This window comes from Cladophialophora psammophila (assembly GCF_000585535.1).
Source record: "Cladophialophora psammophila CBS 110553 chromosome Unknown aczJe-supercont1.1, whole genome shotgun sequence".
Classification (NCBI taxonomy): Eukaryota; Fungi; Ascomycota; class Eurotiomycetes; order Chaetothyriales; family Herpotrichiellaceae; genus Cladophialophora; species Cladophialophora psammophila.
In genome coordinates this window covers 3387772-3399906 of record NW_006912922.1, presented here as the reverse complement: position 1 = coordinate 3399906, position 12135 = coordinate 3387772, and the positions used below count along the sequence as shown (strand labels likewise).

At 52.8% G+C, this 12135-nt stretch overlaps 6 protein-coding genes across 6 annotated transcripts in view; 4 read left to right on the top strand and 2 right to left on the bottom strand.

Annotated features, from left to right (window-relative positions):
* Positions 1–245: 245 nt before the first annotated feature.
* Positions 246–857, top strand: A1O5_01201 (uncharacterized protein; the record flags this gene model as incomplete). Its single annotated transcript, XM_007741820.1, has 5 exons — positions 246–294; positions 349–422; positions 498–559; positions 620–721; positions 776–857. The coding sequence occupies exons 2-5, from the start codon at positions 420–422 to the stop codon at positions 855–857; spliced, it is 249 nt and encodes an 82-aa protein (XP_007740010.1). The 5' UTR covers positions 246–294; positions 349–419.
* Positions 858–1115: 258 nt separating this feature from the next.
* Positions 1116–2073, bottom strand: A1O5_01200 (proteasome component PRE6; the record flags this gene model as incomplete). Its single annotated transcript, XM_007741819.1, has 4 exons — positions 1116–1458; positions 1507–1947; positions 1992–1998; positions 2043–2073. 4 exons carry the CDS (start codon positions 2071–2073, stop codon positions 1116–1118), a joined length of 822 nt encoding a protein of 273 aa, XP_007740009.1.
* A 324-nt stretch (positions 2074–2397) lies between these two features.
* Positions 2398–3247, top strand: A1O5_01199 (uncharacterized protein; the record flags this gene model as incomplete). The annotated part of the gene is made up of 3 exons (XM_007741818.1): positions 2398–2766; positions 2823–2990; positions 3053–3247. The coding sequence occupies 3 exons, from the start codon at positions 2398–2400 to the stop codon at positions 3245–3247; spliced, it is 732 nt and encodes a 243-aa protein (XP_007740008.1).
* Positions 3248–4116: 869 nt separating this feature from the next.
* Positions 4117–5994, top strand: A1O5_01198 (uncharacterized protein; the record flags this gene model as incomplete). Its single annotated transcript, XM_007741817.1, has 3 exons — positions 4117–4696; positions 4755–4884; positions 4944–5994. The coding sequence occupies 3 exons, from the start codon at positions 4117–4119 to the stop codon at positions 5992–5994; spliced, it is 1761 nt and encodes a 586-aa protein (XP_007740007.1).
* Positions 5995–7418: 1424 nt separating this feature from the next.
* On the top strand, positions 7419–8885 carry A1O5_01197 (uncharacterized protein; the record flags this gene model as incomplete). Its single annotated transcript, XM_007741816.1, has 1 exon — positions 7419–8885. The coding sequence occupies one exon, from the start codon at positions 7419–7421 to the stop codon at positions 8883–8885; it is 1467 nt and encodes a 488-aa protein (XP_007740006.1).
* A 1204-nt stretch (positions 8886–10089) lies between these two features.
* Positions 10090–12135, bottom strand: part of A1O5_01196 (uncharacterized protein) — a gene marked incomplete at both ends in the record, with an annotated part of 2830 nt that continues 784 nt past the window's right edge. The window contains one exon of the mRNA XM_007741815.1: positions 10090–11838. Within this exon, the coding sequence (XP_007740005.1) occupies positions 10090–11838 (1749 nt within the window). The remainder of the gene's footprint in view (positions 11839–12135) is intronic.

Genomic DNA, 12135 nt, shown 5'->3' with positions numbered 1-12135 from the left:
ACGTGCACTAAGATATGACTCGCCCCAACGCGACTTTTCAAGTCATGGACTACATCTTGTTCCAGTGTCTCAAAAATAACCTGCGAGTTTTGTCTTCTGAAGTGGAAGAACATTCATCTTGGTACCCATTGGCATTGACGGTCTTTCTTGCCGAATACCACAAGCCCCTGTGTGGTCTATCTGCAATATGTGGTACATAGGTTTCTTGTCCCCTCTCCAGCGAACTGTGGGAGACTAACCGCCGCCGAAGTAAACATGTCTTGAACGCTCAAGTGTCCATCCGTTCGCCATGCTGTATGCATGCTTCACGTCGTCTGGATATTCATTTGACTGAGCAATATACTTCAGGCCGAAAATGGTTCGACTGTGCAGAATGCCATGCTGAACAAGAAGACCACCCCCTGTTGCAGAGCTTTGATATGGTAAGTCATCAATCTGTCCCATAAACCATCCTGCTGTGCCTTTTCTGCCATTCCCTAACAAATAGGGATAATTAGACTTTTATATGCAAGAAATGTAAAAAAGCCTTTCGGAAAAACACGAAAGAATGGGAGGAGAGGTGAGTTGCAACGGGCTTTTGTAGCGAAGGACGGCTTGGGGACAGCGCTGATCGTTCCAGTGATGAGTACTGTCCAAACTGCGACAATCATTTTGTCATTGATGCGGTTACCCCGAAGGCGGCTTTGAAGGTCGAGAGCGAGGATACGAGGGTGGATGCGAGGTAAGTGGCTTGCATCTACACATGGGAAACATGTCAAGTTGATGTTGGTGATAGAATGATCAAAGACGAGAGAGTGAGACAGTCGAACCAGCAATCAATATTTGACATCAATGCAGGAACGGAGCGGTTGGGCTGACACCCGACGGAGGAGGACAAGAGCGGAACAGGACTCTCTTCTTCGAAGCAGAGTTGGCCGCAGTAAGGAAAGTGCACTCCGGCTGACGTCTGATGGTGAGCTCAAAACCCCTGATAGCGTTACGCAGGCATCAGGCACCCAGTAAAAGCAACTTGCATTCGAACAAGCTGCAAGTTGGTTACATTTGACTGATTTGATTCATTGCCACAACGCCAGTCGCTCATGCAAAGAACGATTGAAGGGTATTGCCCTGTCTCTTTATTCGTCTCCTCCACCCTCACCCTCAGCTAGCGGCCGAGTCGGGAGAGACGAGGTGGCCGAGCCAGCCGCCCTCGTTCCGGGTTTCTTTTTTGCCTGCTCTTCTTGCTTCTCCGCCTCGATAGTCTTAACATACTGTTCGATCTGTTCAGATGGAAGCATCTCGATCGTCTTTCCAGGGGCCATGATGGCAATTTCAATGTTCTTTGCGCCTGTTTGGACAACTTCAAGAAGGGACTTGACAGTCAGAGAGATGGTCGCCTCGCGGTCCATGTCGTCTTTGTGGTTTCGCTCGAGGAATTCTCGTACGGTTTTGCTTGACCGACCAATGGCGTTCGCTTTCCTGCTCAGAGTCAGGCGGCGATCCTTGGAATCCGAGAGGACGACTTACCAAGCAGAATAGATGCCAGAGGGCTCTGTTTGATACAACTTAGGTTCTTTTTCACCCTTGTCGAACCCGATGATCAGCGTACTGATGCCGAACGGTCTGACACCACCACTCTGAGTAAATCTTTGTTGCACACCAGCCACATATTTCGTAATGTATTCAATAGTAACGGGATCCTCCACTGTAAGTCTGTGTGACTGCGCCTCGACTCTGGCTTTGTCGATTAATATCCGGGCGTCGGCGTTGAGGCCGGCAAAAGCAAGGCAGACATGGGTGTCGATGAGGCCAATCTTGGAGGGTGTGATTCGTGTGTCTTGCAGCTTCATAGCTGATCTCTTTTCGCAGCCTAGCACGACGATGTCTTTGCCTTTGACTCCAACTGCGCAGGTTCCTCGCTTGACTGCTTCCAGAGCATATTCGACTTGAAACACATGACCATCAGGGCTATATTTATTAGCAACAGTAGTGCATAGGAATAGCTGTAGTACCTGAAGACTGCGTTTGTTAGCTATAGGATTCAATGCACCGGAGCGACTTACCGGAAAGAGCACGATCGTAGCCTGAAGCCATGTTGTCTAGACGTGGTTATTATCGCCGTCACAAATTCTCCAGAGACGTCTCCTGGTATTGTTCTTGTCTTGAGATGGTTCGCTGACGACGTATTGCAACGGGATGTTGGAGGTGCTATAAATTCACAGACAGTACGCGGCGCGACCGTTGCCTTGAAAAGTGAAGACCTAGTGCTCCACCCTATTTCTACGGTGAAGTTTCTATCACTATTGCGGAGCATGAAGCTCTCCGATTGGTCGATGATCGAGCTTCGACCATCTCCGGCTCGACGTCAATAACTTCAATCATAGAAACAGTGACCAACCTCTCAGTGCTCTTGTGACCATGGCTTCCATCGCGCCGGCCATGAGGTGGCAAATCCATCGAACTGTGGCTCAGACAGTCCGGGTACCTTTGAGGCAAATTGCGACGACCGCACGACTCCTGCGCCAAGGACCTGGAACTGGCGAGAACTTCGAACAAGCCAACGACCCTACCGCCCGAAAACTGACTCCCAATGTGTCCCAGACAAATGAGACACCGGTTGACGCGAGGGGTAACCAAGATGCCCGCCTTCAAGAGATGGTGCCAGAGGGAGAGAAAGCCAGAATTATGCAGGCCCCGAACAGGGAAAAGCCGTGGTCAAGGAGTCAGCTGCCCAGAGAGCTGGCGATGACGGGTCCAAGATTCGAACAGACGATCATGGAGACGCAGGTAACTTGATGCTATGTATCTTTAGCGCAAGCGCATACTAAGACCAACATCTCTAGCCTCGCCCCTTCGCTGCAATTGAGCTCATCCACAAGCAACCTGTCCGTTGGGTCAAGGGCAAGAGCGTGGCCTGTGACGGTGGTGGTGGCCCTCTAGGGCATCCACGAATTTTTATTAACTTGGACAAACCCCAAGTTTGCTGGTGCACGTATTGCGGTCTACCATATGTAAGGCAATAGGCACGAGATGCTTCCAGGAACATAGGAAAGCTGACCCAGTTAATACACAGGCCAAGGAAGAACACAAGCAACATCTTGAATCATTACCCTCAACGTCTTATCCACTTGCACCCACGGGCGACCCAGCACAAGTCCAAATGCCAGCTACACTCAGTCAAAAGGGCGAGATTCAAGGCCATTATCCATTATTGAAGGGCGAGCATGAGGCAGAGAGTGTAGGTAAAGAGTCATTCGAGCAGAGATGAGTGCTGCATCGGGATCATATGGAGAGGAACCGTGATTGTACATACCGTTGGCTCGAGGGGAACAGAGTGTACGTGGATTTCCCCCGGGAAACTCATTTAACACTCGGATTGGTCTGCATCATGTGGGCAGGATACAAGGCGAAATCTGAAAACCACTAAACACCGTCATTCAGCCTGATTTCCGAGTCGTTGTCAATTGGTTTATGTTGATCTGCTCTTGATGCTGCTTGACTCCTCGGTTGGGAGAATTATCTGCCAGACATGGACGCAATAGGCACCGTGCAATCCAGATCTTTCTGCCTGACAAACACGACGGCGGCTTCCTTGTGGTATCATCTACATAATATCATACGTCCGATGTCGAAGACCCAATAAGCTATGACTGGGCACGTGATAGTCACGTGGCAGTGGTCGGCCTAAGGATGCGCCGCGCTTTGTCAAGAACTCGGTGCCATCGAGTTCCAGATCCGAGTATTCGATCAACAACCCCTTTGAAACTCCTGGATTTCGTCCGAACGGGGCGCTTTAGTGAAGGCTCCCATTCACCTTTCCCCCTTCTGGTTCATCTAACGGCTCATTCTTGAACCCTTGAGTGTGCCGCGTTTGTCAAAGCGCTCGGCTCTTTTGGCCCCGGCCCAGTAACAGTCGCCCAAATGTTAATCCCAACCCCCCACCTTCGTATCCGAAGATGAACTGGATACGCGAAAGTTTTCCAAATTGACTAGTACTCATATATACCACAGATGCCTCATGGACATACGGGCTTCCTTAGATATTTGATCGACTCACATGCTAAAGCTTTAGTTTTTGGGTTGTCTACGTGAGACGCAATGGGTATCCCAGAGAACCAACAGCCGCCAACAACAACAATGCCGCCAGACACCTCGGGCCAGGGGAAGCCTCCCCAAAACAATACGAGCGCGTCCGTATCAGGCTCGTCGACCCCGTCTATCGACATGGCTGAGAAGGCGCCTTTCGAGAAAGAAACAAGCTTGACTATTGACCCTTTGGCCAAAGAAATGGGAAAGGAGGAACAACAAGTGGAAGCTGAAGTTGAGGCTGAAGATACCAGCAACTATCCCCACGGACTGAAGCTCGTAACTCTGATCGTCGCCCTGTGCCTGGCCGTCTTCCTCGTGGCGCTGGATCAAACTATCATCGCCACGGCAATCCCCAAAATCACCGATCGCTTCAACAGCGTCAACGACATTGGCTGGTATGGCAGCGCATACTTCCTGACCAGCACCGCGCTACAGCCGAGCTTTGGCCGCATTTACAAGGTCTTCCAGATCAAATGGGTCTTTCTCTCCGCCATCAGCGTCTTTGAATTGGGTTCCTTAATCTGTGCTGTTGCGCCGTCCAGTACTGCCCTAATTGTCGGGAGGGCAATTGCGGGCATTGGCGTCGGTGGAATCTTCTCAGGATCCTTGGTGATCATTGCTCATTCTCGTAAGCAAATCAAGACAGCTGATGTCAATTTTTCAAGCACTGACGACGGTCGGTACAGTCCCTTTGATCCGCAGGCCTATGGTTTTTGGACTCTTTGGTGCCATGTGGGGATTGGCTAGTGTCGCAGGGCCTTTGCTCGGAGGTGTCTTCACTGACAAAATCTCCTGGCGATGGTGCTTCTATATCAAGTGAGCCAGGAGTTTTCTGAATTTTGCTACTTTCCATGTGTGCTAATGACCTGGTTCAGCCTCCCGATCGGCGGCTTTTCTATACTCGTTGTCCTGCTAGTCCTCCACATCCCTCAAGACCCAAATCTTTCCGAGAAGCCAATCTTCAAGCGGATTCTCGAACTCGACCTCGTTGGCGCGGGGATCCTCATTCCAGGCATCATCTGTCTGTTGTTGGCAGTCCAGTGGGGAGGCTCAACTTACGCATGGAGCAATTCTCGGATCATTGGCCTTTTCGTCGGTGCAGGCTGCCTTCTAGTCCTCTTTGGCATCTCTCAATGGCGTCTGGGTGAAGCGGCCACCATTCCTCCCCGCCTCTTGACCCAACGTACTCTGATGGCCGCCTGTGGGTTCGTTTTCTTTTTCGGGGCCGGCGTCTTTGTACTCATGTACTACCTGCCTCTTTACCTCCAAAGCGTCAAAGGGTCCTCGCCTACACGCTCCGGTATCCAGATCTTGCCCTTGATGCTCTCCACCGTTTTTACTTCCATCCTTGCAGGAATCCTGGTGACCATCATTGGCTATTACACCCCTTTGCTCATCGGCGCTAGTGCGCTCATGACTGTCGGTTACGGCCTGATCAGTACCTTCACGATCGACTCGCCCTTCCGCGAGTGGTTCGGGTATCAGATCTGCGCGGGCCTTGGGGCAGGCTTCGGATTCAATCTCCCTCTTGTGGCGGTCCAGACTGCCTTACCGATGAAGGACATCCCTCAGGGCACCGTTCTGCTCATGTTCTGTCAATCGCTGGGTGGCGCACTTTTCATCGCCGTCGCCCAGTCCGTGTTCTCCAACGGTTTGGTCAGCGGCGTCGCCAAATACGCGCCAGATATTGACTCGCAGCTCCTCATCAACACGGGTGCAACTGCTATCCGCGGCGTGCTGGCTAAGATCGGGATGGAGGATCACCTTCGCCAAGTTATTGAGGCGTATGTATACGCCTTGAAGGATTGCTATCGCGTAACTGTTGCTGTGTCCGGCATTTCGTTCATCGCGGCATGCTTCCTGGAGTGGAAGAGCGTGAAGAAGGCTAAACAGGCAGGCGCAGAGGCCATGCCAGCAATGGGATAGATGTCAGAAAAAGTGTTTGGGACTTCACTGCAATCTCAACTCTGTCATTGATGCATTGTTAGCGGGTCTGGAAATCGCATTGGTAGCGTCACAACGGCTTTCAAGTCTTTCTGATCCCGCTCTCGAGAGCTGTGCCTCTTCTTCCCTGTAGCCCTGGGTTGGGCTGCTTGAATCCACCTACGCGTCAAGAAGCCCATCAGATGTGCCTAAGCGCCTAGAGACCTTCGTTAAGCGGGTAGACGGAACAACGGGAGGTAGATTCCGCGCGGTATTGGTGGCCTGAGTCCAAGAGAACAGCCCAGCCTCTAGACCAACTCTAGAAGTGGTTATCGACCTCTCTTTTCACCTCCACCATCAACAACAACCGAAAGTGCCTTTGCAGCCGACCCTCTGAGCTCTCGGTTTTGGGCTTGGAGATTCGGGACAAAAGTACATACCCACTGCAACATGGCCACCTCCTGAGTGCGCGAAATGTAACGATCTATATACCTCTGGGGCTTGTGGCGTCGCCTCGCGCGGCACTTAGAGTCTCAACCTTGTCACCACCGCCCCAGCACCGATTGTGTATCCAGAACCAAAAAGAAAGGTCTTTGGCTCGATAATCGAACTGTTTCTACGAATGGCCCCGAAATACACTCACGGGCTCTTGAATCACTCAATGGAGTTTTGTGGTTCTAGGGGCTTGGGGGATATATCTCACTCAGGCGGCAAGCTGCTCTTGGTCTAACCTCTTGCACAGCCCATTGTTCTCAATCGGACAGCTTGCATTAGCCGCGCCAACGAGCTTACGACTACCCATCTGGCCCATGTTGGTTTTGCGACTCTTTCTGTGGCTGTGACTCTCTTCTACTCTGTTCTACTCTCTGTCTATCGGGGTAAGCCTTGGCCATTCCTCCCCTCTGGGCTCTCAAGTTGGGGTCTGAACAGAAGTGCAATGGTGTTGTACCCGGGACTGCTCAGGCCCAAGAGTTTTTCTCATCAATATCCACCCTAATCACAGACCCAAAAGGCAACCTGGGGAAACGTTGAAATGCGTTTCTTTATCCGTCCAGAAGCCTCGATCTCGGGGAAGGAACTAAATCCAGAACTGCAAAAGAAGCTGGTCTCTCTGCTCCAACAGACAGAGGCTAGCCATCCCACGCATCTTCGGTCCCATGACTCCCCCACCCCCAAGGAATGGTGGCCTGCTTTAAGCCAAGGCCTGAGCTGCCTGAATCTTCCTCGCAGGCCTGGATTCTGCGTGATTTGCGGCAAACCAGCCACCCTGTTGCTTCCCTGTGCTTCTGCGCATACGTCACAGTCCACACCACAGACTAGGCCCCAGGACTGGAGCCATATAAGTTCCTCAGAAGCTCAAGCCGTGGATCGTTGTCACTCAGGCAACTGCAGCCGCTTCTGATCCCACCCCCTCTCTTGCGCTGATCATGCCCTCTCCACGACCCGAGTATCCACTGACCTTCTCAGACCTAAAGGATAGGAGAGGGAAATGTTGTTACCAACAAGGCAATGATCTGCTTTGTACACAGTGGGTCAACGAAGACGACGGCAAGGAAAGTGACAGACTCATCCAGGACATCGAATGTGGTCGTTTCAAAGATGGAGAACTTGATGATGCCCTATTGAGAACCTTCAACTTGAAATGTTGCAGAAGATGGCACAGAGAGAACAAACAAGATACTGCATTGAAAGAGCAAATATGCCGCCAGTGGAAAGACCAACTCTTTGCGAGAGACTGCGGTGCCACCAACAGCGTGCCTGAGTCTCAAGTATCCTCCCAAACTTCCTCCACCGTCCCTGTGCCCACAACAGGCAACTCAGAGGGACCCGTTACTCGGGCCCGAGCAAGCGGAAAGGACAGCGGTCGCAGAACTTCGCCACAGATTCACACTCCAGAGGATGTTATCACCCGGGAAGGATCCCAATTCGTCCGATACAAGAGGGAACTAACGATGCATACATTGTTGACATCTCCGCTGCCGAAAAAATTTGTGGAATCTGGAATCTTGTACTGTTATACAGCATCAGGGCTTAGCAAAATCGGTGCTACGGGGCGTCAAGTCTCGGACAGAATGACAGAGAAGGAGAGAAAATGCGCCAAATATACGAGACCAGGATATCAGACTGAGACCGTTCCCCACGCCTTTCATCTCGAACGCCTCTCACATCTCGAACTCGAGATCAGAGGGTGCAGATTAAGGGAAATCTCCTGCAAATGCGGCGTAAAACATCGGGAATGGTTCGATGTTACCGACCGTGAGGCGGAAAGGGTCATTTGCGCGTGGGCGGAATGGGCACTACGCGCCCGACCCTACGACGCCGCCGGCCGCTTGTCATGGAAATGGACTGAAATCGTATTTCAGATGGAGCGAGCAGGCATTCCAATTACCGGTCAGGCGCTTATCGACCGGATTTCTCCTGTTGAAGGTGTTCGAGAACGTCGCATCAAGGAGGCCCCGGAGACTCCTGAAGACAGCTTTGGAGGTGATCGGACGCTCCTTAAGTCCTGGGCTGAAGTCGCGGCACCAAAGGCCGCCGAAACCTCGATCGCTGATGATTCTTTTACGCTGGTGGAAACCGAAAAAGCACCAGAGGCCGAAAGAGCAAGCAGCAAAGCAGTCGAGTCTGCAATCGCTGCTGGACCGGAACCAGCGACAACTGCCCAGACCGCTGGCGTGCCCATGGCCGTGGTTCTCACCGAAGACAGATTGGACCGGGTCGCGTTAGACCTGCAGAAGCATCTCGCATTACAACAACAGACCCTCAACAAGCTTGCCGAGTTACTGCAACAATTGCTCGCTGCGTCACGCGAGCGGATTCTTGTGGACACAGCTTCGACTACCGCTCCACTAACACACGTCTCTGTCTCCGATGTTGGGACCATTGCTGCATGAGCCATGTCCAAAGGAGGAAGTTTCCTGTTGATGATATCCATGTCTGAACAATTATGGCGTTATGACCACACCGGATTGAGGGATTGAGGATGTATAAATTCTTGGGACAGGCTTCAGGCGCTGGCGTTCTCAGGGTCGGTCAGCTAGTCTGTCAGCGGACGGCGTCTTTCCTTGTGTATAAGAAATCATCAGCCCAATCGTTTAACAGTGCTAGCTAACAACATGCATACCCACCCTTTACAAACGGGCTTAACCTTTTGATTGATTGATCGTGCTCGGCCGTCCTCCAAAGGCCACGTATATGGAGGTAGGTCCAGAGCACGGAGTCCATACGCACTCTGGACGGAGACGATACCCATGTAAGTGCCTGTGCAGACGGTATAAAGCTCATGCAATAAATACATAATGTACGGCGGATATAATCCCTCGGTCAATGAGTGAAATGGCTTCGAATCTAACTATGTACCTAGTCGGATCGGATACATACATATACATACGGAGTACATACAGCTTAGGCCTTGCCCTTCCTTCCTTCCCGCCGTGCTTCCTTCCACATGAAGTCACCAGACGAACGGGACCAAAAGAGGAATTGAATACCCCGTATGAGAAAGCAAGAAAAATCAAAAAAATCAAGACCAGAATCAAAATAAAGCCAGGACGAGGTCATATTTACGTTCTGCATGCCAGAAGAACCCGGACGAGGTCGTATTATGTGCTGCATGCCAGACAAGACGGACAGAAGAAACCAACCCTGTTTCCCTTCCCCCTTCCTCCTCCTCCTCCTCCTCCTCCTCCTCCTCCACTATTGTCGGTTGTCTAGCGCAGAAGACACAACCCTTTTCAAACCAAAACCAGACCAAGCAAACCCCTGGATGTGAGGACACTCCCCAAAAGCCTTTTGGGCAATGACGGCGATGGCCATATCCTGGTGTTCGTGCGGTCTCGTTCGCTTTGGGTGTTCTTGCTCCCCCCCCCGCCCCAAAGGTTCTGGTGCTCTTTCGCGGTGGTCTGTTCAAACCCCAACAAAAACATTACAACAAATAAAATACTGCTGACCTCCTCCCCTGGGTTGATGTTGCGCCTGTGTTTGTATGTGCATGTTGTGACCACAAATAGACAGGACAGACGCAACACAACGACAGAGACGTGGGAAAGATCTACATTACCCCACGCATTCCCTCCTCTTTTCACCTCAGCTTCCCGTTTAATGCATGCCGTGATGGAGTGCATATTTGTGCCTCTCCAAATCTCTCTTGATACCCGCCTCGTAACTGAGCCTGCCTTCGCCGCCGCCATCTGCGTACGTGGTGTAGGCGTTGCACTCGTCTTGGAAGCCCTGGCTGGACCAGTAGCCGTTGGCGTCGATGGCGTCAGGCTGCTCAATGTACTGCAGACCCATGCCGCCGTCGGCGTGCCAGATGATGTGGCAGTGCATGACCCACGCACCCGGGTTGTCGGTCTGGAAGCCGATGACGGTCCATCCACCCTGGGCGACGCCGCCGGGGCCCGCGAAGCCGAACAGCAGCGCCGTGTCGCGGCGGCACGGGTTAGCGAAGTTGAGCGACGAGACCTGAGCGGCTGTGAAGACGCCCTTGCCTTGGCCGAGGACCGAGAAGTCGTGGCCGTGCAAGTGGATCGGGTGCGACGTCTGGAAGTTGTTCTGGATCACAAAGTAAACCCAGTCGCCCGGAGGGCCGTCCAGGACCACCGCGTTGGAGTACCTGGAGCTGTTGAATGACAAGGTAGGCAGCTCGGCCATGGTCCTGAGCGTCGGGTTCTCAAAGTCTACGGTGATGGTCTGGTTGCCCAGGGCAGTGGCGCTGTTGCCAGCAAGGTCAAGGAGGCCGCCGAAGTACCATCGGATGATGGGGCCGTAGCCGGCGAAGGTCTGCGAGCCACCGTTGCCACCGGGGAGGAGCTTAGCAGTGTCGGTAAAGTCCTCAGCGCTGCCACCGTCCTTGCTGACGTAGGGAACAAGGCTGGCCAATGGTTCGTCCTTGCAGTCTGACGCCGGGGTAAGGCTGAGAGTCTCAGAAGTTGGGGTACCGCAGGTGCCCTTGTAGGTGAAGACAGGGTTGGCGATGCCGAGACCGTTGTTAACGTTCTGCGCGCCGCAGCCAGTCTGGGTGATGGCGCGCATGAAGTATGCTCCAGGAGTCTGGTTCATCTCGACAATGACGTTGTATCTCTGACCAGGGTTGACGTAGAGACTAGTGGTCTTGTATGGCACGATCGGGGTGTAGTCGGAGCTGATGACTGTCATCTCGTGGTAGTCAAAGTGCACGATGAAGGATGATTGAGCGGAGCTGTTGATAATGCGGAACAGATGCTTCTTCCCAGCCTCGACAGTCCATTGAGTTGCCTGTCCGGTGCTTCCATCTGGAGACTTGTTCTTGCCGTTGACCATGTAGTTGACGGCGGCAGGGAGCGGTCCTCGGAGCCTGGCAATGTTCCACGCCATCTGGAAGATGGTCTGGCTGAAGATCTCGTCAATCATGACATGGCCCATGTCGTAATCATAGTTGGCAGTCGCAGGTCCGTGGATGATGACGGGTCCTCGGATACCACCGCCGTACTGTGACAGGGCGTGAGAGTGGTACCAACCGGTTCCATAAGTCGACGCCAGCCACGTGTATGTTCGGCTGCCGCCAGGTGGGATGGCACACTCGGTGACACCAGGAACGCCGTCTTGATCGTTAGTGCCAATCTGTCGGATACCGTGCCAATGGATGGTAGTGGCGTTGTCGGTCAAAAGGTTGATAACTGTAATTTCGACAGTGTCACCCCAGTTGACTTCGATGAGGGGACCAGGAGTTCCACCGTTGATCGCAAACGACGGCCGAACAGTGCCATCAAAGTTGATGTTAGCGTCAGTGATGGTGAACGTGTAAGACTTAGTTTCTCCTGTCGTGTATGGCTCATCTGTGTCGTCGCCGACTGACTTGCCGCACCACTGGCTGCGGTCAGCTGCCGTATTGTCAGAGCAGGTGGTCTCGGCTAGAGCAGACACCGTCTGCGACGGAGCGCAGGAAGTAGTCGAAGTGGTGGTGGCGCTGCGGGTGGTGGTGCTCGTAACTATTGCAGCAGAGGTTGTTGGGGTGAGGCTGCTGCTCGTCGTGCTGACAGGGTCAGCGCTTGAGCTAGTAGTCGAAGCTGCGCCAGAGGTCGAGGAGCTGGTGGGATCGGCACCGCTGGAGGAGCTAGTAGTCGGCGAACTAGAGGATGAGCTGGTTGGCGGATCGACACTGCT